The 25450-nt window shown below is 36.2% G+C and overlaps 1 protein-coding gene across 50 annotated transcripts in view; it reads left to right on the top strand.

The window, feature by feature from the left end:
• The window catches only part of CFAP20DC (CFAP20 domain containing), a 282882-nt gene that overhangs the window by 3963 nt on the left and 253469 nt on the right, over window positions 1-25450 (top strand). For 31 of the 50 annotated variants that reach the window (XR_014823405.1, XR_014823403.1, XR_014823404.1 and 28 more), the window contains 2 exons: window positions 1968-2061; window positions 12727-12799. Coding sequence is in view for 27 of the 50 variants with exons in the window: in XM_084988731.1 (XP_084844857.1) it covers window positions 1968-2061; window positions 12727-12799 (167 nt within the window). In the remaining 23 variants the exon portion in view is untranslated. Of the gene's footprint in view, window positions 1-1967; window positions 2062-5150; window positions 5279-12726; window positions 12800-25450 lie in introns of all 50 variants that reach the window. The other 19 variants (XM_084988764.1, XM_084988755.1, XM_084988762.1 and 16 more) reach the window with 2 other exon arrangements.

Here is a 25450-nt window from a genome sequence, read left to right as displayed (position 1 = left end):
GATACCCCTACTCCTTGTCCTTTCATCATGCCTGCCTAGCTAACGCCAGCCATTTCTGAATCTCCAGTTATCACTCTTTTTTGTGGCTGAATCTGGGCTTCTCAGTATTTTTGGAGAAAATATCTACAGTCTCTCCAATCAATAATACTATAAATTAAATGTGAATGGCCCAGGAAGTTCTCATGTTCTCATAGTCTCTAAAATGATTCTTTCTCCATTTCTCTTTCTTCCTGTACAATTGTGAGAAAAATACCTTTCTAAGGACCTATGGGTAGTTTTTCTATGGATAACTTTTAAAAGCTGCTGCTGATTGAGTACTTAGTGTTTGCCAGCCATAGGATTGAGCACATGGCATGTTGTATAATCTATATAATAGCCTGTATCTCACAAGGTACCCTTATCCCTATCTTATGGATAATAAAACTGAGGCACCGTAGGATTAAGAGACTTCTTGAGAATTACCTAGCTCTTACAATACGTGAAAGTTAAATGGTGCTGTGAGGGTATAGAGCAGGGAGATTAGGAAAGGCTTCCCTAAGGAAATGATACTTGATCTCTAAGAGCTAATTAGGTACCACATGGAGGTGGTAGAGAGAAGAGCATTTCAGGCAATGAGAAAAGCAGTTACAAAGTCCTTGCTTTGGAGAGAGCTTAGGGTTTTTAAGAAACTGCTAGAAGGTTATAGAGGCTAGGATGCAGAGTGAGGGAGAGTGTGAATCAGGAGATGCAGTCTGAAAAACTGGGCAGGGGCTAGACTACATAAGGGTGTACGGCCATGATCAAGATTTTGGTAAGCTGTTGAAAGGTTATAGTATATGCTGAACTTGTGTATAAATGAAATAAATAATATACTTGATGAATGTATGTTCATTTTATTTTGTTTTTAATTTATTGGTTGATTGATTGTCTTCTTAGGGCTGCACCATGGCATATGGAGGTTTCCAGGCTAGGGGTCGAATCGGAGCTGTAGCTGCTGGCCTACCCCACAGCCACAGCAATGCCAGATCTGAACCACATCTGCAACCTACACCACAGCTCATGGCAATGCTGGATCCTTAACCCACTGAGTGAGGCCAGGGATCGAACCTGCATCCTCATGGATGCTAGTCAGATTCGTTTCCTCTGAGCCATGACAGGAACTCCCTTATGCTCATTTTAAATACATGAGATGCTATTGTGATGGATATAATACAAATTTATTTAAATCTTACTTAATTCTTAGCATCCATCAGTTATAATGCATTTCTTAACATATACAAAAAGGAAGAATGGGAGGATCTATGAAATATTTTATTGTGAAAACAGGGTCTTTATACTTAAAGATTGGAAATTGCTCTAAGATTAATAAAAGTAACCATTTGCTTAAAGATTGGAAATTGCTCTAAGATTAATAAAAGTAACCATTTCTTAATGATGTTTCCATTGGACTCTCATATAGAAGTTTTTCATTTCCAGGTTTGTTTTGTTTATGCTAGTTTTTTAGATGATCTTAATTATAACATTTTAATTTGTACTGATTTTAAGTAAATGATGTATAGAACTTCAAGTTAGAGCACTAGCAAAATAAGGCAATGATTAATTCTATATGAGACGCAGCCCGAAACTGAGGAACTTCCAGACTGGACACAACATGATTAGATGGTTTATTGTACTGTTAAGAGGAAGTGATATTCAGCTTCTGCTATTAGACAGAAATGCATAGAACAGTGACTTGGGAATCCTTGAAGTTGGAGAGCTTCTTATCATTTGGATGAAGAGTGTCTTGATATAATAGAGGATTTGCTAAGTGGCTAAGTGTGGTTTTTATATTCCAATCCCCAGCAAGTCTTAGTGTAGTAGTATCATCAAGATCTGAGCATATTTTAAGTCATTTGAATGTGGGGCTCTTTTTTGTGGGCTTGATTCTCTGATTTTGTAATAAAAGTCAAATAAAATATACAAATACCGCTGTTTTTATTTTTCTGTAGGAATATGATAAAGAAGTTAAAAGTTTCGTGTTTGTTCTGGAAGGCAGCAGCCAAACAAATAAAATTCAGTTACCGAAAGAGAATAAGCAAATCCGTAAGTGAGATTTTTAATGTTGAAGCTTAATATTTGATGCTTGAAGTTACACTTTTAAGAATCATAAATAGGCATATTAGTTTGATTTTTACTGACATCTGTTGATGTAAAGTAATGAAATTTTTTTTTAAATTTAGGAAGTAACCTTATGCCAGGCTTTTGAAAATAGATTCTGCTTCATTGTTCATTAGAAATCTAATTGTGTTTTAAAGATTTAGAGGATTATTTGATAGCCATTAATTTAGAATAGTAATGGCATTTATTAAGCACTTACTGTGTGCCAATGACTTTCTAAGCATTTTATATGTTTTAATTCTTTTTAATCTTTACCGTAGCTCTTTTATGAATAAACACACCAAGGTTGGTTCCTCATAAAGATTTAAAATAGTTAAGGCTAAGCTTTGAAATAAACTCATGAGTTACTAAATGATAGTAAATTAATTTGTGAGAAAAAAAATTTATGTAAAATACTACATAAGGCATTTATTTAGTAATATATCCACTTAGAAATCTTTATTTTTTTTTTTAACCATCACAAAACTTAAACAAATCTTTAGAGATATTAGTATCTAATAAGTAAAGATATAAAATGTGATTTAACAAAAACCCAAAGAATAGATTTTAATTCTCATCTATTTTGGAAATTAGGATCAGAAATTTAAATCAGAAGGGTCGCTGAGAGATCCCATAAATTTACAGTCAGAAGCACAGTTATTAGCCAACTGGGGTTAAAATTCAGAGTTCTGCCACCAATTTAGACTTTGCATACACTGATGTGATTTAAGAAATATAACTTATCAAAGTCATTACTAAGATTTTCTGGAGTTCCCATCATGGCACAGTGGTTAACGAATCCGACTAGGAACCATGAGGTTGCGGGTTCGATCCCCGGCCTTGCTCAGTGGGTTAAGGATCCGGCGTTGCCGTGAGCTGTGATGTGGGTCGCAGACGCGGCTTGGATCCCGCGTTGCTGTGGTTCTGGCGTAGGCCGGTGGCTACAGCTTTGATTCGACCCCTAGCCTGGGAACCTCCATATGCCGCGGGAGCGGCCCAAGAAATGGCAAAAAGACAAAAAAAAAAAAAAAAAAGATTTTCATCTTCTTTGTCCAATATTTAACTATAAATTTCAGGTGATTTAGCAATTGTAAGTAACCAGTTATTTTTAATATTTTTATTTACTTCTTTCATTCATTAAGAGCATTTATTGAAAACCTATTTTGTACCAAGTACTATTAAAAGACCTCTTCTTGGTATCTGATTTTTCTCATTTTATTTCAATTTTCTAAGATTTTATAGGCCCTGTGTTTTATCTACCATTTCAGTGTATTATGTGCATGTTTTAGATTTCTAAAATGTAAACCAGGCTATTGAAATTATAGACGGAAAATGATTTATTTAAAATAGTATCTTTCTAAATAAGGTGTGAAACAGATCCTCAAAGAGAAGGGATTCTCATTGTTAAAATAATTTTTATTAATTTACTATCATTTTAAAATCACAATTTGTTTCATAGTTCCTCTATTTTTAATAGCTGAGGATTTTTTTCATTTCTGCATAAATTTATACTGATAAGTGAGGTAAGCTAAGATGAGCCATGGAAATATGTCTGAAACTGTAGATTATTCTTTAACAGAAACGTAGTCCATTGTTTTTAAGAATATTGACTTTGTGAAATAGACACTTTTGATTTGCTGGAACATGACTTTGCTCTAAATGAGTGTTCTTTTTTTTTTTTTTTTTTTTTTTTTTCTTATTGTTGTCCTCTCCTTCCATGCAATGCCTTTAGCATCTATGCATGTGATGATGTTATTGACAAAATCAAATCACTTCTAGTAATCTTTCTCATTTGGCTCTGAGAAAAATTTCTCCTCTACCAAAGGCTCGGTGATTAACAAGCTCCCCTTTCTTACTTTTATCTGATTTTTTTTTAGAAATAGAATAGATTTAGTGTGTTATAATTGCTTTTTTGAAATGGAAAGATAATAGCTTTAATTGGAATAAACAGGAAACTTCTAATTGGAAGAAACAGGAGAATCTTTTAATGTATTTCTTATACAATGCCCTGTAATTAAAAATTTAATCTAGCTTTTCTGTGGTATGTGCAGCACTGTAACAAAATGAAACAGTTTATATAGTCTGCCTCACATTAATGCCTATAAGATTAATTATTTGGATTTTTTGATAATAGAAATTTACACTTATTTCACTTGTATAAAATGACCTTCCATGTGAAGTTGTTATGGTTAAATTTAAATTTAATGGCATGCCTTGAATAGAGAATTGGCTTTTAGTTAACATTTCTAAATTAGGTTCAATTATCATTATGTATTCCTATTTTAAGAGTAAACATCCACTTTATTTATGCTAACTTGACATTAAATACCTCATATGTATCACCTGCTATATTAAGTACCTATGTAAAAAGTTTAATAATGAAATCCAACATTTTTAACTTTTTATTTTAAATAGTAGTATTTCTGAATTATATTTGAGCATCTCTAAATATGTCAAAGTTTTTTTTTGTTTTGTTTTTTAAACTCAGCATCTTATTAAATAAAGGTGTGATATTGATTATTGGATTGTATACTTCTCTGGGGCAGGACTCGTAAATCATCTACTTTGTACCCCTAATTTAGTGTATCATATGTAGTTGGTGGTTAGTAATTTTGTTAAACTTAACCATACTAAGAAACTGTAACCATTTAGATTATATATATATATTTTTTTTTTACTTTTTAGGGCCGCATGTGGGGCATATGGAAGTTCCCAGGCTAGGGGTGAATAGGAGCTGAAGCTGCCAGCCTACACCACAGCCACAGAAACAGCAACTCAGGATCCGAGCTGCATCTGTGACCTACACCACAGCTCCTGGCAACACTGGATCCTTGACCCACTGAGCAAGGCCAGGTATCCACCCCATATCCTCATGGCTACTAGTTGGGTTTCTAACCTGATGAACCACAGTGGGAACTCCCACAGGTTATAATTTCTAATTGTAACCAGTTGGCCTTGATAATGAGACTTGTAAATCATTAGACAATTAAATAAATAAATCCATGCTACTCTTAACCCTGTAACTTGTTATTTAGAGTTGCCCATGTGAGAAGCACCTGTTACGCATAAACATCTGTCATTTGGATGATCTGCCCTGGGACTTCCTGTTTGAGGCTATGCTTGAAACCATTGTATTCTCTGCCTGTGGCATCTGAATCTAATGGTATGTCTCTTGGGATCAGCATCCCTGGAATCTTGTGCTGATCTTAGTTTCAGCCGCTCTGGTGAATGAGGTCATCTTTATAAGGTTCCCCTCAGACTCCCCCTGCCCAAATTGGTATTTTTTTAAAAATAAACTATGACTCCCTCTTTCTTAAACCCTTCAATGGCTTTGATTTTCCCACTCTACTGATAGTGCTCTTGTCAAGATCACTGGTGCTCTCTGTTTTGCTGAATCCAGTGGCCACTTCACAGCCCTCATTTTGCTTAACATACCAGCAGCATTTGACAAAGCTGACACGCTTCTCCTTGGTATAGTACTTTCTTCACTCATCTTCCAGGATGTGCATGCTCCTAGTTTTTTTCCTACTTCAGTGGTCTTTCTTCTTAGTCTCATTTCATGGTTCTTCCTCTTCCCTCCAACCCACCTTAATGCTACGGTGACTCAGTCCTTGACCTTCTTGATCTTGAACTACATTCACTCCCTTGGTTTGGGGCTCTAGTTTTATTGCTTTAAAGGTGGTCTCTCTTTTATACCAGCTTGCATTTCCCTTAAAATATTCTTCATTTTAAAGTCTATTTTGTCTGATATGAGTATTGCTACTGCAGCTTTATTTTGATCCCCATTTGCATGAAATATTTTCTTCCATCTTCTCACTTTCAATCTGTATGCGTCCTTAGAAGTGAAGTGGGTCTCAAAGACAGCATATATATGGGTCTTGTTTTTATATCCATTCAGCCAGTCTAGGTCTTTTGGTGGGAGCGTTTAGTCCATTAACATTTAAGGTAGTTATTTCTATGTATGTTCTTATTGCCATTTTATTAACTGCTTTGGATTTGTTTTTGTTGCTCTTTTTTCTTTCCTCCTTCTCTTGTTCTCTCCTCTTCTGGTTTGATGACTAAATTTACTGTTGTATTTGAGTTGATTTTTCTTTGTGTATCAATTGTGGATTTTTGGTTTGCAGTTATTCTGAAGTTTTCATATAAGAGTCTATATACATACAAGATTGTTTTAAGTGGTTGTTCTCTTAATTGCAAGTTCATCTCTAGTGTCCTGCATTCGTACCCTCCTCTTCTCATGATTTCTGATTTTGGTGGTATAATTGTGCATGGATGATTTCATGTCTTTACTGTATATATACCTTTACTGGTGAGCCTTGTCATTGGTATTATTGTTTCTGGTTGCAGACTTTTCTTTTCTGCCTAGAGAAGTTCCTTTAGTATTTGTTGTTAAGCTGGTTTAGTGTTGCTGAATTCTCTCAGTTTTTGCTTATCTGTGAAGCTTTTGATTTCTCCTTCAAATCTGAATGAGAGCCTTCCTGGGTAGAGTAATCTTGGTTGGAGTTTTTTTTCCCTTCATCACGTTAAGTATATCATGCCACTCCCTTCTGGCCTGCAGAGTTTCTGCTGAAAAATCTGCCAACAACCTTATCGGGGTTCCTTTGTATGTTGTTTGTTTCTTTTCCCTAGCTGCTTTTGAGATTTTCTCTTTGTCTTTAATTTTGGTCAGTTTGCTTAATATGTGTCTTGGGGTGTTCCTCCTTGGGTTTATTTTATATGGTACTTGTTGTGCTTCCTGGATTTGAGTGAGTGGTTCCTTTCCCATATAAGGGAAGTTTTTGGCTATTATCTCTTGGAATATTTTTTCTGTCCCTTTCTCTCTCTCTTCTCCTTCTGGCACCCCTATAATACGGATGTTGGTGCATTGAATGTTGTCCCAGAGTTCTCTGACTCTCTTCATTTGTTTTCAATCTTTTTTCTCTTTTCTGTTCCGCATCCGTAATTTCTGTCCTCCACCTCACTTATTCGTTTTTCTGCCTCCTGTATTCTGCTGTTGTCTGCTTCTAGTGAATTTTTTATTTCAGTTATTATATTTTGCATCTCTTCTTGTTTAAGTTTTATGTCTTGTATCTCTTTGCTCAGTGTTTCCTGAAAGTTATCCATCTTTGCCTCCAGTTTATTTCCAATGTCTTGCATCATCTTCAGCATCAACAGTCTAAAGTCTATTTCCTGGAGGCTGAGAATCTCCTCCTCGCTTAGCTGATTTTCTGGGGTTTTTCCTTTCTCCCTCATCTGAGTTATAGTTCTCTATCTTTTCATTTTGATAGGTATTTGGTGTGGTGACCTTTTTACAGGTAATAGAGTTGTAGCCTCCCTTCCTTCTGGTGTCTGCCCCCCTTGTGGCTGAAGTCAGTATGGGGGCTTGCTGTAGGCTGAAATGCAGATGGGAGGGCTGATGCCTACCCACTGGTAGGTGGAACTGATTCTCATCCCTCTAGTGGGTGGGGCTTAGTCTCTAGGTGAGATTAGAGGTGGCTGTGTGCCTAAGGGGTCTTTAGGCAGCCTGTTTACTGAGGGGCGGGGCTGTTATCCCACCTGGATTGTTGTTTGCCATGGGGCTTCTCAGTGCTGATGCTGACAGGTTGGGCCAGATTTTCCCAAAATGGCCACCTCCAAAGAAAGGCACAGGCTGCTGCATATTCCCAAGAGCTTTGCTTTCAGTGTCCTTCCCTCACAACAAGCTGCATTCACCCCTGTTTTCCCAGGATGTCCTCCGAGAACTGCAGTCAGGTTTGACCCAGATTCCTATGGAGACTCTGCTTTGCCCTGGGACCCAGTGCATGTGAATGTCTGTGTGCGCCTTTTAAGAATGGGGTCTCCATTTCCCCCAGTCCTGTGGAGCTCCTGTGCACCAGTCCCACTGACCTTCAATGCCAGATGCTCCAGGGGCTCTTTCTCCCAGTACCAGATCCCTACAGATGAGAGTTTGATGTGGGGCTCAGAACTCTCACTCCTGTAGGTGAGTCTCTGTGAACCAGTTAGTTTCCAGTCTGGGGCTTCCCACCCGGGAGGTATGGGGTTGTTTATATCATGAAATTGCCCCTCCTACCTCTTGATGTGTCCTCCTGTTTTTCTTCTGGAGTAGGATGTCTTTTTTAAGGTTTCTGGTCCATTTGGGTGGAGATTTGTCAGCCTTTAGTTGTGAATTTTGTTGTTTTTAGGAGGGAAATTGAGCTCTGGTCCTTCTATTCCACCACCTTAATCCCATCCCTGAGCTGCTTCCATTTCTATCCAGCTTTGACTCCTCTGCATTTCCCTATCTGAGTTGTGCCGCAAAAGCCAGACTTGCATTTTCACTTGCTTACCTGACATTTCTACATGGACAGTTTTACTCTAGAAAATTTTCCTCCTTTTCCTGAAGACTGCCCCAACTTAGTTGTTAGCAATTTGTCTTTCAGCTGCTTACACCAAACTCTCTTAAATCAGCTTGATTTTTCCTTCTTCTCATTTAACCATTAAGAAAATCCTGTTGGCTCTGTCTTTAAATTGGATTTGGAGTCTGCCTCTTGCCACCTCTCTGCAACCACGGAACCATCGTGGTCCAAGCCACCCTTATCTTATACTTCGATTATTGCAATAGTCTTCTAATTAGTCTTCCTGTTTCTGACTTGTTTCCCTACAGTCTGTTGTCAACTTAGCAGCCAGAGTGACTTTTTTAAATAAGGCACTCTTCTGCTTGAAATGCCCCGATCTCTCTCAGAGTAAAACCCATAGACCTAAAGGACCTTGTAATACCTGCTGCCCTCTTAACTCTCTGACCTTATCTCCTATTACTCTCTCCTTGCTCACTTTGCTTCCACCATACAGATTTCCCTTCTGTTTCAACTATAGCTTGGTACCTTAGCACCTTAGCATTTTTTCACAGCCTGTACCCTCTATATAGGGCTTTCTTTTCCTAAATAGCTACATGGCTCACTCTCTCCCCTTTTTCAGGCCTTTACCTAATAAAATGTCACCTTCTCGGAGTTCCCACTGTGGTGCAGCGGGTTAAGAATTGACTGTAGTGGCTTGGGTTGCTGCGGAGGTGTGGGTTGAATCCCTGACCCTGCCCAGTCAAAGGATCTGGTGTTGCAGCAGTGGCTTGGATTCAGTCCACCCTCTGGGAACTTTCATATGCTGCTGGTGTGATCATTAAAAAAAAAATGAGGACCCATCCTGACCTGTACTTAAATTATAACCTGTGTTTATGTCCCTTCTCCATTTTTTTTTTTTTTTAGGGCCACACCCAAGGCATATGAATGTTCCCAGGCTAGGGGTCAAATCGGAGCTACAGCTGCCAGCCTATGCCACTACCACAGCAACACCAAATTCAAGCTCATGTGCGCCTACACCACAGCTCATGGCAGCACTGTATCCTTAACCCAGTGAGTGAGGGCAGGGATTGAGCCCATATCCTCATGGATACTAGTCAGGCTTGTTAATTGCTGAGCCCAATGGAAACTCCACTTTCTCCACACTTGATCCTTTTACCCTCTTTACCTTTTCCTGTAGTAATTATCACTATTTAAAATGTTATTTGTTATGTTCTTTTATTGTTTTTCTCACAATCACCAAAAACCGAGGCCTACCAGGATAGAAATTTAATCTATTTTGTTCACTTAGAACAGTGCCTGACACATAGTAGACATTCAGTAAATCTTTGTTCAATAAATGAATGAGTGGATGAGTGACTTTCCATTGATTGCAAAGTGACCTCTATCCTTCATATCGCTTTCAAGGCCCTGCATGTTGGATGGAGTTCCTGGCTATCTGCCAGACTTAGCTCCTGCAGCTTCTCCTCTCCTGTCTCTCCCTTTAGGCCATCCAGTATACTATAGCCTCTTCCTTCACATAATGGAATATTCCCTCTCTTCACTATTGAATCTTGTATATGGTAGATACTCAGTATATCTTAATTGAGTGATACATCTAATTTAATCTATACAAATGATCCTATGAGGGGTAAACCTAAGTTATCAACCCAGTTTTACACATGAAAAGTAAAAGGACCCAAGCAGGTTGTCTGATTTGTACAAGGGATATGGAATAACCCAAAAGAAAGGCATAACTCTTTCCTGTTTTCTGTGTTGCAATGGGAATGGTATGCCTTAATGTACTGTTTGTGCCAGGACCAGGCTAAAAGCCAGGAAATATACTCAGTCAGACTTATCAGACTTGTCTAGTCCCACCTCTCTGAGCAGTGTAACACCTGCAAAATATATATTAAGGTGTACAGCTGTCTTTTGCTCTGATGAAACAACTGTAAAACCACTGTTTAAAAATCTAATCTGGTGTTTTACCAGATAAATGTGTCTTAAAATATTCAGAAGAAAAAGGATCTGACCCCTTAAAAAATAGAGTCCGTTTTTATCTCAGGCAGAGAACAGATGTATAAAACTGCAAAAACCTGCATATTTCAGTAAAAAGACTAAATTTTTATGAATTTTATGTATTTGATGGATTTTTTTTAATAGTAGCAACACATTCAGCATTACTTAGAGTGATTTAAAATATACTTTAGACATGAAAAGTCTAGGACACTGGCAGGGGGAAATGTTACTCTATAGTTTATTTAGTATTTCTGATACACAGGATTAGTATATGTCAAACCTTATTAAAGTACTTTTTTTTTTTTTTGTCAGATCATCACCATATGGTATTGTCATATTTCTTTTAATCTTAGAAGGTTTAGCCTTTTGGAAACTAGGGCTCCTATATATGAGAGAGTTGAATTACAAAGCATTCTTTTTTTTTGAGGCCAGGCATCTTTCATAACTAAAAATGTTCATACGAAAATGCCTTATATGTGTGGCTCTTTGTGTTTGAGGAGAAGAGTGCTGATTCAGTGAGATTTGTGATATAAATTAGGGACCTTTTGTAAAGACTATTTCATTTATCCTGATGCTCTCTCAGCTCTATTTATGGAGGCCTTTGTGCGATGGAAAAATACTCTAGGGCCAATCAATGGAAGATGGGAAAGAGAGACTGATTAATGGTGGTTTATTTAAGTTGGCCTCATTTTGATATCTCATTTTAGTTTTGTAGTCCAGAACTCTGGTTGCCTTGTTGGCATTTCCCAAAAATATTTCTCAAGAATTTGATTCCTAGAGAATTTTCTAAGGTCAGAGGCTGTTACCCCTATTGCTTGCTCTGCTGATGGCTCTTTGGAGCCATTTATAAGCTTAATATTTTAAGTAAAAGTTATTCTCGTATGTTTGATTTTTAACATGTTAAGCATATTTGATCAAATATCTCTATTGTTTATTATTGTTTAGAAACTAGATTTCAAGTAAAATATAGGAACTATTAAAGTTGTTCAGGAATTTTGTAAAAAATTTCTAAACTGGAAGATCTTTATATATAGACTATCCAAAATATGTATTGTTACTTCAAAATAACAGATTTGTTACGCCTACTAAGTTGGAATGAAGAGAAAATAATGTGCAGACCGGTTGCCTTCACATTTTGGGCTGTACTATCAGATTTGTAATAGAGGTTCACAGATATGTCAAGACCTCTCTCTTTCCTACCCAAATATCCCACATCAGGGAAAAAAGTTCCTAAAGGGCATATTTTAGGAGAAAGTGTTATTAAAGCATCCATTAAGAGCATCATAATTAAGAGATCAAGCAAACGTTCAAAAGCACAGAGGATAGTAGTTAAATGAATGTGTCTGAAGAGATAATATAAAATCAGTTATTTATGAAAGAGTTGTAGACTTAATTTTTCTAAAGTTTCGCAGGTCTTTCTCCAAATATTTTTAATCCTGTTGAAGCTGGTGATGGAGAATAAAAGCTGTCAGTTCTTAATTTGTGACCATTAAAATCAATTAAAAATATGTTAAATTAACAAAAGGTATTGTGAATGAAAATAGTGTTCTTCCATCCATCTTATTGTAGACACATTTAAAACCATATGAACTAGATATGGCTCATCAAAGTTTCAGTTGTAGTAGTCATAATTAGAACTTTTTTTGATCTATTGTTTTTTGCTCAGTCATTAAGTACAGTTAAAATTGTCAGTGAATAAAAATAATTGCTACATGCTTTTATAACTGCCTTTGTGAGAATCTATAGTTCATATATTTTATGTGTTTATTGAATGTGTACACTCTCTTACAATCTAATTAAAATAGTAAATAAAATACTATTTTTTAACTTTTCATAAAAATTTCACCAGGCCTGCAGATGGGATTTTAAAAGGCAATGTTTGGGAGTTCCTGCTGTTATGCAGCAGGTTAGTGACCTGGCTTATCTCTATGGAAGAACCGGTTCAGTCCTCAGCTGGGCACAGTGGGTTAAAGATCCACCTTGTGCAGCTGTGGCTTAGTTCTCAGTTGTGGCTCAAATTTGATCCCTAGCCAGGGAACTTCTCTATGTCGTGGGTATGGCTGAAAAAGGAAAAATAAAAATAAAATAGAAGACAACATTTGTTGTTAAGAGTTTGATTTGATTTTTCTCAATTTTTTTTGCTTTTACAGTGAGGTCGAAACTCGGGTAGTACGGTTACAGTTCTATGTGTTACTAAAATGCTAAAAGCTTCAGCTTGTTGATGGCCTGTGATTGTGTTTGTTTATATCCATATATAAATGCTTTGGACATATGAATGTATATTTTCCTCCTCTCATTTTAGTTGGACTGATCCAGAGGTTTCTTGTACTTCAGATTTACATACCCCTGGGACAAGACTTCTCCACCGAATTGCTGTAAGATAAACAGAACTTCTTTCAATGTTTTATGTGTTTTAGGCATTTGATCAATTGAAGCAGTATGAACAGTCATTAATTATAAGTGGCAGTTTTTGCATTAAAGAGCAGTGACTTATCAAGTCGACATGAAGTAATTAAACTAATTTAATAGTATTTCTCAACTATGCTGTAGTCTGGCATTTCCCTAAGGGAGGAAAGCAGATTTCATCTGTTTAAGAAAATATCAAAGGATTCTAAGTTTGACAATAAAGAGCCTATAACGTGAAGAAATAAGTAATCCAAAAGTTTGAGATTTTAGTTTAAATAATGGGTGATGTTATGTTTTATACTGTCTTCTACTGGAAACTGTATTTGGTTTAAAATTAATTGAAATACCTCATTTTAGTGTTATTTACTTTAGTTGAGAAATAGTGGTCCTTTCTGTTGACAGATAAATGGCTTGGAATATATTTATTTTAAATGGCCTTGCAGTGAACAGATTGTTTAGCAAGAAATGAGAATATACAGATTTCACTCATTTGAGCTATCTGTTGTCTGAGATGATTCTGAGAATGAAAATAACATTCGGTTTGTATATGCATATAGAATGGAATATTGTTTACAATTTCAGTAATGAATTTGTATACTTTTAGTAAAACATTATATTTAGAGTATGCTGTCTTCTAATATTTCTTTGTAATTAATAGCTATCCAAAGTCAAAGCTCAGCCTTTTATTTTCCCTGTGGGAGTAAGCGACCTTTCCTATTAATCACATTAATTTTGTACAAGTTACACTGGTGCAAACTAAGAGGAAGGAAGAGCTTTCTTAAAAAAATGGGAATAAAATAAATTTGGGGTTATAAATTTCTCTTAATTCAGAGTTCTCGTCGTGGCTCAGTGGTTAACGAATCCAACTAGGAACCATGAGGTTGCGGGTTTGGTCCCTGGCCTTGCTCAGTGGGCTAAGGATCTGGTGTGGCTATGGCTGTGGTGTAGGCTGGTGGGTACAGCTCTGATTAGACCCCTAGTCTGGGAACCTCCGTATGCTGCAGGAGCGGCCCAAGAAATGGCAAAAAAAAAAAAAAATTCTCTTAATTTATGTGGATTAAAGTATTAATAATTTGTGCATTTGTTGGTAAAATATTAATATTAGCTAATAATCTTGTTTTCTCAAATGATGAAGGATAAAAATATAAACAGCTTATATTTTTGTTTTATTCAACTTTAAATCTCAGTAAACTAAGCTTTTCTATTATCATCTGCCATGTTAATCAAGATTCTTTAAAATAGTTCTTATAGTAACAAGACCAAAGTAGCATTTGATACTTTCATGTATCATCTTCTAGTTCTGCAGAAAAAGCAATTTTAAGGCTCTAAACACATTCTAAAGGTACAGAGTGCCATATAAAGCTTTATTTCAGTATAGAGAAAAGTGGTTTCCTATCGAATAGAAGAAGGCACATTGTATTTTATTTTTAAGCTTGTTACGTTCCTTACAAAGAAATCTAATCCAACCCTCTTATTCTCCTGATCTCTACCACCTACACCTCAAGATTCTACGGAAGTGGCCATGGGAATCCTGGTAGCTGGCCTTTTGATCACTTGTCGGAATCTTGAGACAGAATCCTTTACTGATGGGCACTCTTCCTGTGCAAAATTAAGCTTTAATTGTGCTCCCAAATGCTTGAGCTTGTTACCCTGGCCTAGGTAATATACTATTTTAACTAAGTTAATAATAAGTAAAGCTTTATTATTACAAAATCAACAGGTGTCTTAGGTTTAACTTAGTTCTAGCAGAGGAGCAGTTTTTCTAAGTAAGCCTGCATACCTCTTTTTTACTCTGTGATTAATGCTCTTGAAGGATAGAAAGACATTTTCTTAGCTGATGGGACTAATGGTTAGATTTTCAGTTCAGTTGAAATAATCATAGATTATCTTATTCTCATAGCTACATGGACAGAAACATTTGGATTTTCCAGATGGTTTTAGTTTTATAGTTTCATCAAAACGTCTTGTGGACAAAAGGCCAACATTATTAAAAAAGTGTAGAAAACATTCTGTCCTGACCTTGTGAAATTATCAGATTATAAGAAAATGTATCAACTTTGAGTTTGGATTTGTTGCTAATAGGTAATCAAAATATTTTGCTCTTTTGGGAAGTAATGACAGAGACCATGTTTTACAAGAAAGATAGTAGAGTGATGAGAATTGATTGTCTTTCTAACTACAGCTTTTTCTTTTCTTCAAATTAAAGGGCTTTCTTTCAGCACCCTTGGTGTTTTACTGTGTTTCTAGCAGTATAGCTGCGGGCTATTTTAAATAAAATATTTCTCTAACAAGCTTGGAAAGTCACATAGCACAAAGATATCTGGCTTCTAAAATATTTCATTGTCAGAATGAGAAAGGCTTTTTGTTTCACAAAGATGCACTTACACATTGAGAATTTTTCATTAACGGAATCTTGCCAGCTGGTTTATGGATTTAATAATCATTTCTTCAACATCTTCTTGTGTCTCTTATTCACAGAAGATTTTACTGCCCAGAGGAAGGTCATACATCTGTGGGTTAGTAGATTCCTTGGAACCAACAATAGGTCTGCATGGGGAATCACTCATTTAGTCAGTCAGCAAATTATTGAATTCCTATTATTGTCATACACTGTGTTAGGTATGGGGGGAGTCAGTCTTTGAATCTGTATTCACCTCCCTACCCTCACTACCCTGCTAGTCCCAAACTACCATCACATTTCCCCTGACCTACTGTTAGAGCATCCCACTGGATTTCCCAGATTCTTCTCTTTCCCTTTTCCAGTCTAGTCTGTCCACTGCAGCTAGAGTGGTCACTCTAAAAACCAACTGGAATTTCCCTTGTACCAAGGACAGATTCCCATGTTCTCTGATCTCTTACTCTCCCTATTCATCTCATACCACTCTGCCCCAAGCTCACCATCTGTTAGCCATGCTGGCTCCTTTCCCTTCCTCACATAACAAGTGGTCTCTTCTTAGGGTCCTGCACACAAGTGGTTTATATCTCCATTTATTTGCTTTGCTTTCTCTTACTCAGTCTTCTTACCTCGGCTTGTCTTTTTCGAAGGACCCTTCTTTTATTTTCCCCAAATAAATGAGAAGTAACCTTATGCTCTCATCTAACACTCTGTTGTTTTCCTTCATTACAGCTATACCACTTTATAGTTGTATATTTATTGGTCATTTTCGTGGGCTTTTGAGTTCCATGACATTCCAGCACCTAACAGAATGCCTGGAACAAAAGCTCTGAAATATGTATGAATGGGCAGGAGTAGAATGAGTAAACAGGACCCAATCTCTGTCCTCATATAGTTGCTTTGAGGGTGGAAGGTCAGTTAAAAGGCAGTTTAAATACATCTTGGTAAATGTTACGATGACATAAGAGCAAGACGTAGGGAACACATGTTAGGTATAAGTAAAAGCATAGGCTTAGAAATGGACAGATCTGGAATCAAATCCTGTTTACCTCTGTGGGACTTTGGGCACGTTTTTTAGCTTTCCTCACCTATGGGAAAACAGTAATACCTACCTCACAGCTGTGACATAAGAATTAAATGAGAAAATTAACAAAGTAATAGTGGCTCACATTTATTAAATACTTACTATATACTTACTATATCCCCCAAACAAACCTGTATGTTAGTCATAAATATTGCCTCTATTACCATTTAGGAAACCGAAATCTAGAGAAGTTAAGGAATTTGCTAGAGGTTGTAGACTTATTGACAATCTTAGAGCCAGGAATCAAACTTGTATTCTAACTCTACCACCATGCCTACTGCCATACTTGTACACATTTTCTTCCTAACTATACATACATATGTTTGTAGTAGAGAGTTTTGAATCTTAGAACAAGATTCAAAGTGGTCAGCCTTCTAAATCTTCTTTAGGGGCTTCCCATAACATATCAGAGTTCCAAGAAGGAAAGTTCTTTCTTTCTGAGATATTCCTATTTCTGTATTACCCTTTTAAGAGATAAATGCTTGAGAATTAGAGGAAGAATTTTACCCAAATGTTTTTGACAATACTCACATTACACTTTTTTTCTTTTTTTGAAAAATGAGAGCTAAGAAACAACTTGATTCCTTCTTCATTGTTTCTTTACTTTGGTCCATGCCTAGGCCTTCTTAACATATACAGATTGTATTATTCAAAATCCTGCACCTATGGATAAAGCAGCTTCAGAGCTTCATAACCTGACCAGAAATTATCCAAACACTTTGCATTTTGCAAGGTAGAGCAAAGAGAGTGTTTACTGTACTAATGCAATATATATAACATTAAAGTCACAGAATCCTCTCATACTTCTCACTTTCACTGTCAACCCACAAAAGAAAATAGCCTTTTTTTTTTGCTTTTTGTAAATAAACCCCTCATTTTGACATGTTTATTTCTTTGTATTAGTTGCAGTTTCCATTTTCTAAGTATTTTAATGTAACCTATGTCTCACTGTTTGATCTGAAGTTAAAAGATTTAATAAAGATCAGGTTTTTAAGAATTCTTTCATATTCTGATATCTTCCAAGCTCCCTCATCATGACTATAGGAAGCCAGTGCTCTCCTGGGTGCGTATTTAGGTGTTTCAGAGCCTGGCGGCAGACATGTGCTGCACAGGAGGAGCACCAAGAACCTGAGCTCTTGGAAAAGAACCAAGTGCATCTTGAAATAGAAATCCATTTCACTGTCTTTGATACTGCCCATAACACTAGATAATTTGGAATATTACATTTTTAACAGGAATATTTTACTGAATGTTGTTGAGCTGCATTAATTCCTTTATCTTGATTTTGTCATTATCGTGATGAATTATAAGAGATATTTTGTACTGTTAATACCTCTAGGGAATTGACATTTTTCTCATTTTCACTCAGCTCAACCAGTGCTTAATATTTGGGGTGAAAACACTACAGAAGCCAGTTGTGGGCTTCATGTGCTATTTTGGAGAGGTTGGGACTCAGCCCACAGATCCTAGGGAATATTATTGTCAGAAGGTTTCACAAGTTGAACCCTTTTATTTGGAATCTAATAAATGCTTAAAAACAAACAAACAAACAAAAAACAGAAACTCACAAAGGGCCCCTAGTCCTTAGAAATTTTAACTGATCCTTTGTACTCTTCACTGCAGTACTCTGAATTTGTAATTATATCTGAATAGAATTTAATGATTTTAACTTAGGATCCAGCCTAGGATTTAAGATGCTCATTCCAGAGTTTTTGTCTTGTCCTTTGGCTCTACCCCTTAGTTTGATGCCGCTGGGGTACACACTTGAATTCTGTCTCAGTTTCCTCATCTGTGAACCATAATGTTAACTTTTTTCATTTAATTGGCAGAGCTAATTGGTGATATTGGCTTTTTTTTTTTTTCTAAGAAATTTTAGGATATTTAGGTTCATATGGATCATAAAGCTTCCTTTTCCATTTCTGTAAGATGGAAAATTGAAACATACCCTCCTACAAAACAAAACTTTAGTCTCAGGATAATTTACTGAAAGTTACTCTGATATCACTTTTCTGTATTGTTACTAACAAGCTAGACAAAGAGGTCAGAAGAGAAATTTAATAGAAGTTTCAAGTCCTTCTTCCCTATTGAATTTTGCTCCTACTGTCCCTTCTTCAGTGACATTGGAGACAGTAGACCCTTTTGAAACTTTAAACCAAGGAAAGTGAATATGGCCTCACAGCTGCAGACCTGTTCTTTTTACATGTCATTGGTCTTCAGCCGCTTTAAAGCCACCAGAGTTGAGAGAATACCTAAATTTGATATCTTTAGGTCAGAATGACATTGGTGAGAGCATTTTAGATTATGTCCATTTCCCAAGCACAACTCTTCCTGTGGAAAATTTACTTTCTTATCTTTTTGGTCATTTTGATGCCTTCCTTTGAAGAAAATAGTGGTTGCTGTAGCTCTTAAGTTATTTGGAAAAAAGATGTTACCCTAGCTCAAAGTCTTATATTATCCAATGAAATCTTTTATGTCACTGAGTGAATACATCTCTAAATTGTGTCTTTTTTAGAACTAGGTGAAAATGGCCAGTGCTTACTCTTTTTTAAACTAGTGATGTTATATACTAAAGTGGCAATGACATTGTAAGTTTTATTAACATTTTGAGTGCATCTCATGGCTAATTCCAACTTCTGTTCTTTTCTCTTTAAAATCATCAGTATTGAAATCTCATTATTTTAATTATATCCAATTAAATGTGTTTGCATAATCAGTATATTTTGTTACATGAATTAGTAAAGAGAGCACTTTAAGATGCTTTGCATACTGACTTTCATAATATATTAAATTTGCATGCCTTAAAATAGATTTTATATGGAAGTTTTAGGTAACACATGTGATAGGTATACAAATCAGATGCCATAGTCTATCAAATAAATGTTCTTGGAAAAATCTTGTCTTCCTGGTTCTTAGTTTGGTTCATTTTACTTTTCTCAGTTATTTTTATAGCACTCTTTAGATAACCTCGATATGTGTTAAAAGCTAATTAAAATACTAGCAAAAGAAAAATACATATTTGGAAGTTTTCTTCCTCTGTAAAATCATAATAAAAGGCCATACATTTGTTAAAGCACCGTGCAGTTAAATGATTGCTATATCCATTAGCAGGGCACAAGTCAAGGCCCTGTGATGAATCAGATTATAAGCCTGGGAGTCACTGGCTGCCATGTATTAGTTTGATGAACCTGGGAAAGTTGGTGACTCGGTGTGTTACAGCCTCATCTGTACAATGAGGTTGATATTTATACCTATTTATTGAGTAATTATAAGGATTAAATTGGATAGTGCCAAAAAGTAATTGTACAGTAAATAGTAATTTCTAATTTTATATCTCTAAATGTAGATAGAAGTACAGGGATTTTAATTTTTAAATTGCCCTTCTGAACATTTTGAGACAGGTTGGGCATGACTCCATTCCCTGTGAAATTTCCATGGTACACGCTCCTGAAAAGAGGTGGCAAAGCAGATTTTCTTTTGGAGTCTGCTTTACTTTTGAGTCATGCAGTTTCTCTGTCTGGAAGAAAGTGATCAACATAAACACGGAAAGAAACATGACTCGCATTGTTTGGGTATGGCTGCTAGTGATTTATTTAAAAGACAACTTGGAGGAACTCCTGGCATCAGAGACTTGGTGCAAAGGGAGGGACAAGAGAATGTTTATCTGTGAAAAATAGACAAAGCAGATAGATGTCCGGTGACTTAAGGTGCAAGAAACAGGCCTTGCTGTTTCCGTTGCCCATGTTCTCTTACTAACTGGGATGACTGAAGATAACTCACAGCAAATGACAGATCTTACAGATGCTCTCCTTTTAATATGAGAGGGCTGGGAGGATGTTTCTTCATTGTCATTAATAGTAGCTCACTTTTATAGTCTTTTGGTTTGATTCTCCTTCCCTCTCACTATGTTTTTTTTTTCTGGCAATTACTTTAATTATTCAAAATAAAAATGATTTTAAGCACCTACAAAGCAGAGGAACACATATAGTTCCCATTATAAAATTTATAATAATTTAGGACACTTTAATTGAGCATTCTAGAACTATTTAATAGGGAGGGAAAAGTCCTTGTTAGCAATTAAAATATATCATGAAACTTTATGAAGTCATCTGGCTTTGATTAGGTTGGCCAGTAATAAATACAAAAAGAAGCCCCCCCTCTGGGGAGGGCTGATATCTCTAGCAGTCTGATTTTTATAATTTTTTTCCTATAGAGTTTCTCATTTGGATATTATGGATATTTTAGAATCTTTATTTGGAGTCACAGAAATGACTTCGGTGGAATGAAATATATGTAGTAAATAAAAATATATCTTATAATAGCACTTACAAGTTTGTTATGGCATTTATCACATAAAATGGTCTTATTATTTATGTATCACCACAACTAGCTCTTCGCCCACATTGTACCATGAGATCTTCAAGGGCCAATGCATTTGGACACCCACTGAATTTTCTAAGCTGCCTTTGTAAAAGACATCACCAGGTGTTACAGTAGGCAGCAGCACAGTTGATTGGACTTTCAGTTGTATACAGAGACCAAACGTAGTAGCTAGTACTTAATGCATGATCAGTAAATGTTCATTTCCTTCTTTCAGCAATTTCTAATGCCTTGCATTGTTAGACTTCATCAAGTTGGTTTCAGTTTGTGGTGTCATGTGTTTCTTCTTTTGGGTGAAGAAGTGAAGACATGGGTAGTTTAAAATCAGTAAGATGGTGGTGCTTACATTAGAATTTCCATTCATAGGAATAGTTTTAGAGCTAGCTGGAAAGAACAATTAAAATTATCTAATCCATTGGTTTTTATGCAGTTCTGAGTCATTTCGTTACTTCAAGTAGAACATTCCATCCTCCCTTTTTTCATTCTTACATTCATTTTGGAATGAAAGTGTTTACATGTTTTATTTCAACAGAGGATGCTAGTGCTCCCTCAAAAGGTTGAAATCCACTGACATGGTGTGGCTTTCTGTTTAAAACTGGCTAATAATACATAGCCAAACAAAGCTGACATTGCAAACTTCAACTATGTACATTTAAGTTCTCTGTTGTCAGAAACTCTAGTAAATGATCAGTATTTAAACAATCAGTATTTGAATCTTAAGTTTAGAATTTTGGTCTTAGGCAGCCTAGGTCCATGAAACAATCATTAGATATGCTGCAGCCCAAGCTTCTTCATCTAAATGGCTCACAAAGTTGGTGGTCACTGGGCAGCCTTGGTTTTTCTGAATCTGAACTCATTTACCTTTCTATCCCAAACTTGCAATTCACTCCTCTTCCTGGCCATAGATATCCTGGTTGCTGAACACCTCACAGGCGCTTATGCCTTTGGCTTAAGTTTTCATATAACTAATTACATCTCTCTACATTTTGAAACCCCATCATTCTATAAAGTCAAAGTCAAGTGCATATCCTCCATGAATCTTCCCATGTCCTCCATTTGCAGTAAGTGTTTTCTTTTTCACTTTTTCAGGTTCTCATACTAGTGTATGTGCTTACCTTGATGGTAAGGCTGTCTTATTCATCACTGCGATCCGCACAGCACTTAGCAGAATTCTGTGTGCTTGATGGGTCCTAAAAAAATGCTTGTTATATTGTATTATACTGAAATGTGCTGATATACTATCAGAGCAGTCTTTGATTAGAAGAAGATAGGAAGAGAAAAGAATTAGAGTAAAAAGTAGGTGAACAGAACTAGGAAAGTATCCAGCTTTCCTTTTTTATTTTTTATTATTATTATTATTTTTTGGCTTTTCTAGGGCCGCTCCTGCAGCATATGGAGGGTCCCAGGCTAGGGGTCCAATTGGAGCTGTAGCTGCCGGCCTACACCAGAGCCACAACAATGCGGGATCCAAGCCAAGTCTGCGACCTACAGCACAGCTCACAGCAGCGCCGGATCCTTAACCCACTGAGTGAGGCCAGGGATCGAACCCGCAACCTCATGGTTCCTAGTTGGATTCGTTAACTATTGAGCCATGACGGGAACTCCCTGAGTCTTAATTTAGGTTTTATTTCCCCTGCCAAGTCTAAAGTTCATTTCTCTTAGCCACACCTCTACTGGCAGGATGGTAACTATTTCAAAGAATGAGTAAAGACAAGAGAACTTAGGTAAGGAGAAGTAATTTAAAAAATTTTTTATTATAGTTGATTTATGGTGTTCTGTCAATTTCTGCTATACAGCAAAGTAACCCAGCAATACATATATACGCATTCTTTTTTTCACATTATTCTCCATCATGTTCCATCACAAGTGATCAGATATAGTTCCTTGAGCTCTACAGCAGAATCTCATTGCTTATCCATTCCAAATACAGTAATTTGCATCTAACTTTTTTTTTGGCATTTCCTCAAAATGTTTATGTGAGGAGTTATATGCAAATACATATTTTCAAGACTGGACTAAGGCTAAGGAACAACACACTTGGTTCTTAGATGAAAACTCTGATTATAAGCCCGTTATAGAATTCCCAAAGAATTTTAATTGAAACCAGTAGTCTGCTCTTTTTTACTGGAACAGATTAGTGATCTTACATTTTATATCTGTCTCTTACTGAAAAAGCTGTTACAGTAAGCTGTTTGAAACAATGACAGTGATGTGAAATACCCAGTGTAGATGGAGTTTGGTTGCATTTGTTAGCAGTAAGTAGGAACAGCTGTTATGTTTTTACATGTAGATATTACAAAGTCCTTTTTTCTAAGGTTAAATACCATTGATTCATAAAGTTGAAAATAATGTATCTCTTAAACATTATTTATAGCCAAATATGGTTTATTGATATACCGTAAACAGTGATTTGTAATAAATGTACAAACCACTGTATTTTAGAAATTGCATTAGCGTTGGAAGTTTAAAACATTTAAGTGGCTCAAGATTCTTTTACCATAGGGAATCTACAAATCTTATCTAACTCCCTATTTTTAATAGGAAAAAACTCTGAAACCCAGATAAGGAATGTTCCTCAGCATACAAAAGCAAAACCAACACGAAAATTCAGAACTTCTGACTCTCTAGCATCTTTTCTTGATATATTGCTGCCTTTTTGTACTTTCCAATGAAAAAGGTGAAGATGTATTATGATTTTATAATCATAGTTTCTGACACTTATAAAGTGAAATTGTTTCTGCAAATACTTTGGACTCTCAGTTGCAGAATGTTAATTCTGTTACTGTAATCCAGATTTCTACTCCTACCCCAGTCCTGCCCTCTAAAATTAATCATCTGAAATAAGTTAACTTATTTGTCTCAGTTAGGGTTGGCAAGATCAAAATTAAACAACTACTTCTTTGACAGATCATTTCATTGTTAGGGTCAGAACGCTGTTTAAGCTATGTTAAGTAAAAAGAAAACCATGGAGAGACCATATAGAAACCTCATGCAGAAGTTGATACAGGCCTTTTTGGAGGTGATAGTTGTTAGCAGTCCTTTTTCTCCCTCACTCTCTCTCTCGCTCTATAGCTACTCTCTCAATATCTCTCTAACTTTGCTTCATTCTTCTGTTTCATCCTATAAACTAGCTTTCCTAATTGCTTGTCATTGTGTGTGTGGGCAGATATTGCTGCCAGGACATTTCTTTTGTGACCCTATAACTCCAGTATCCATGACTGTTGGACCAAGTTCATTCTGTGCATCTTCCAGTTCAAAGATTTGGAAGAACAATCAGGATTAGTCCTTGGCCAATCATTGACTTTCAGCCAAGTGTTCCATCTTTATTTTCATCTTGAGAGGTTGTAAGCTGAACCAGACTCCTAAGAAAAGATGTGGGCAGGGCAGAAGATGGACTGATGGACCTACTGCACTACCCTTTGAGTATAGACACTTGGTAGTCACTGCAGAACCTCTTTCTTTCACAGTCCTGCCACTGAGCCCTTCTAGTGATATTTAGGAGTAAATTGTAGCCAGAACTTTTTATTAGAGTCAGATCTACTTTGATGCCATGATTGTCCTAGGTCATGTATTTAATTTACCTGGAATCCTATGGTTATCTAAATAGTATTGTATCAGCTATCTTAATCAGGGTAGGCTCTGCTGTAATGCAGTTACACAAGGACTTTAGGGCTTCTTTAGCTGAACAGTAACACATTAGAATGGTGTTTTGAACATCTGCAATACGTAAGGCTCATTTCATACTATATTTTCCAGGTTTGCTAAAGTGGCTTACAACAATGTCATATATTTGTGTCTCACATTACCTCAGAGCTATAGGTGAGTTGCAGCTCTGATTTAGCTGTAGGCCGACTATATGTCTTTTCATTCCAGAACGTGGATTAAACAAACAGCTTTTCTCTGGGACATGCTGTTCATGAGGCAAAGGCAAAAGAGCAAGCACCTGAACAGAACCACACAATCTAATTTAAAGCTTCTCCTCAAATATCTGTGGCACACATCACTTCTGCTTACATCCATTGGCTAATGCTAGTCATATAGCCAAGTTTAGAATCATTGGAGCAGGGATGGATAAACATCCTAAGTAAAAGAGAAATAGTGAATAACTATTAGCAATGATAATATAGAATCCAGCATACATCATCTCATTCACTTATCACAACACTCTTAAATGTGAATATCATCACCATTTTACAACTTATTAATTTAACAATTACATATTGATCACCTACCATGTCCTAGACACTGGGCTCATGAGTTAGTAAGGGTCACCTGGGGACTCTCTTATATCCTATTCTTACATTTTGACAGTATGAGTTTACTTAAAACATTGTGACTCAGAGATACATTTTGTTGTAAAACATTAGTGCTCAAAATTTTTGTTTCAGGACTCCTTTACGTTCTAAAAAAATATTGAAAACCCCAAAAGTTTTGTTTACATGGGTTATATCTGGCAGCATGTATCATATTAAAAATAAAACTGAGTATTTTAAGATACATATTATTGATAAATAATAACCGCATTATGTGTTAGCATAAGTAACTCTAAGGAGCTATAGCATAAAATCTCTGTATTTCCAAAGCAAAAAAAATCTTAGTCAACAGTGGCATTGTTTTACATTTTTGTAAACCTCTTTAATATCTGGCTAAATAGAAGACAGGCATATTCTTGTATCTGCTTCCACATTCACTCTCTCATGATATATCATTTCATCTCTGGAAATCTCCACTGTATACTTGTGAGCAAATGAGAGTAAGATGGAG

The sequence above is a fragment of the Sus scrofa genome, chromosome 13 (assembly GCF_054392235.1).
Source record: "Sus scrofa isolate SSC_HxYL_T2T_F1_AM1 chromosome 13, Sscrofa_HxYL_maternal_Yorkshire_Landrace_v2.0, whole genome shotgun sequence".
Taxonomy (NCBI): Eukaryota; Metazoa; Chordata; class Mammalia; order Artiodactyla; family Suidae; genus Sus; species Sus scrofa.
The sequence above is the reverse complement of the archived record's forward strand: the minus strand, read 5'-3'. Positions and strand labels throughout refer to the sequence as shown.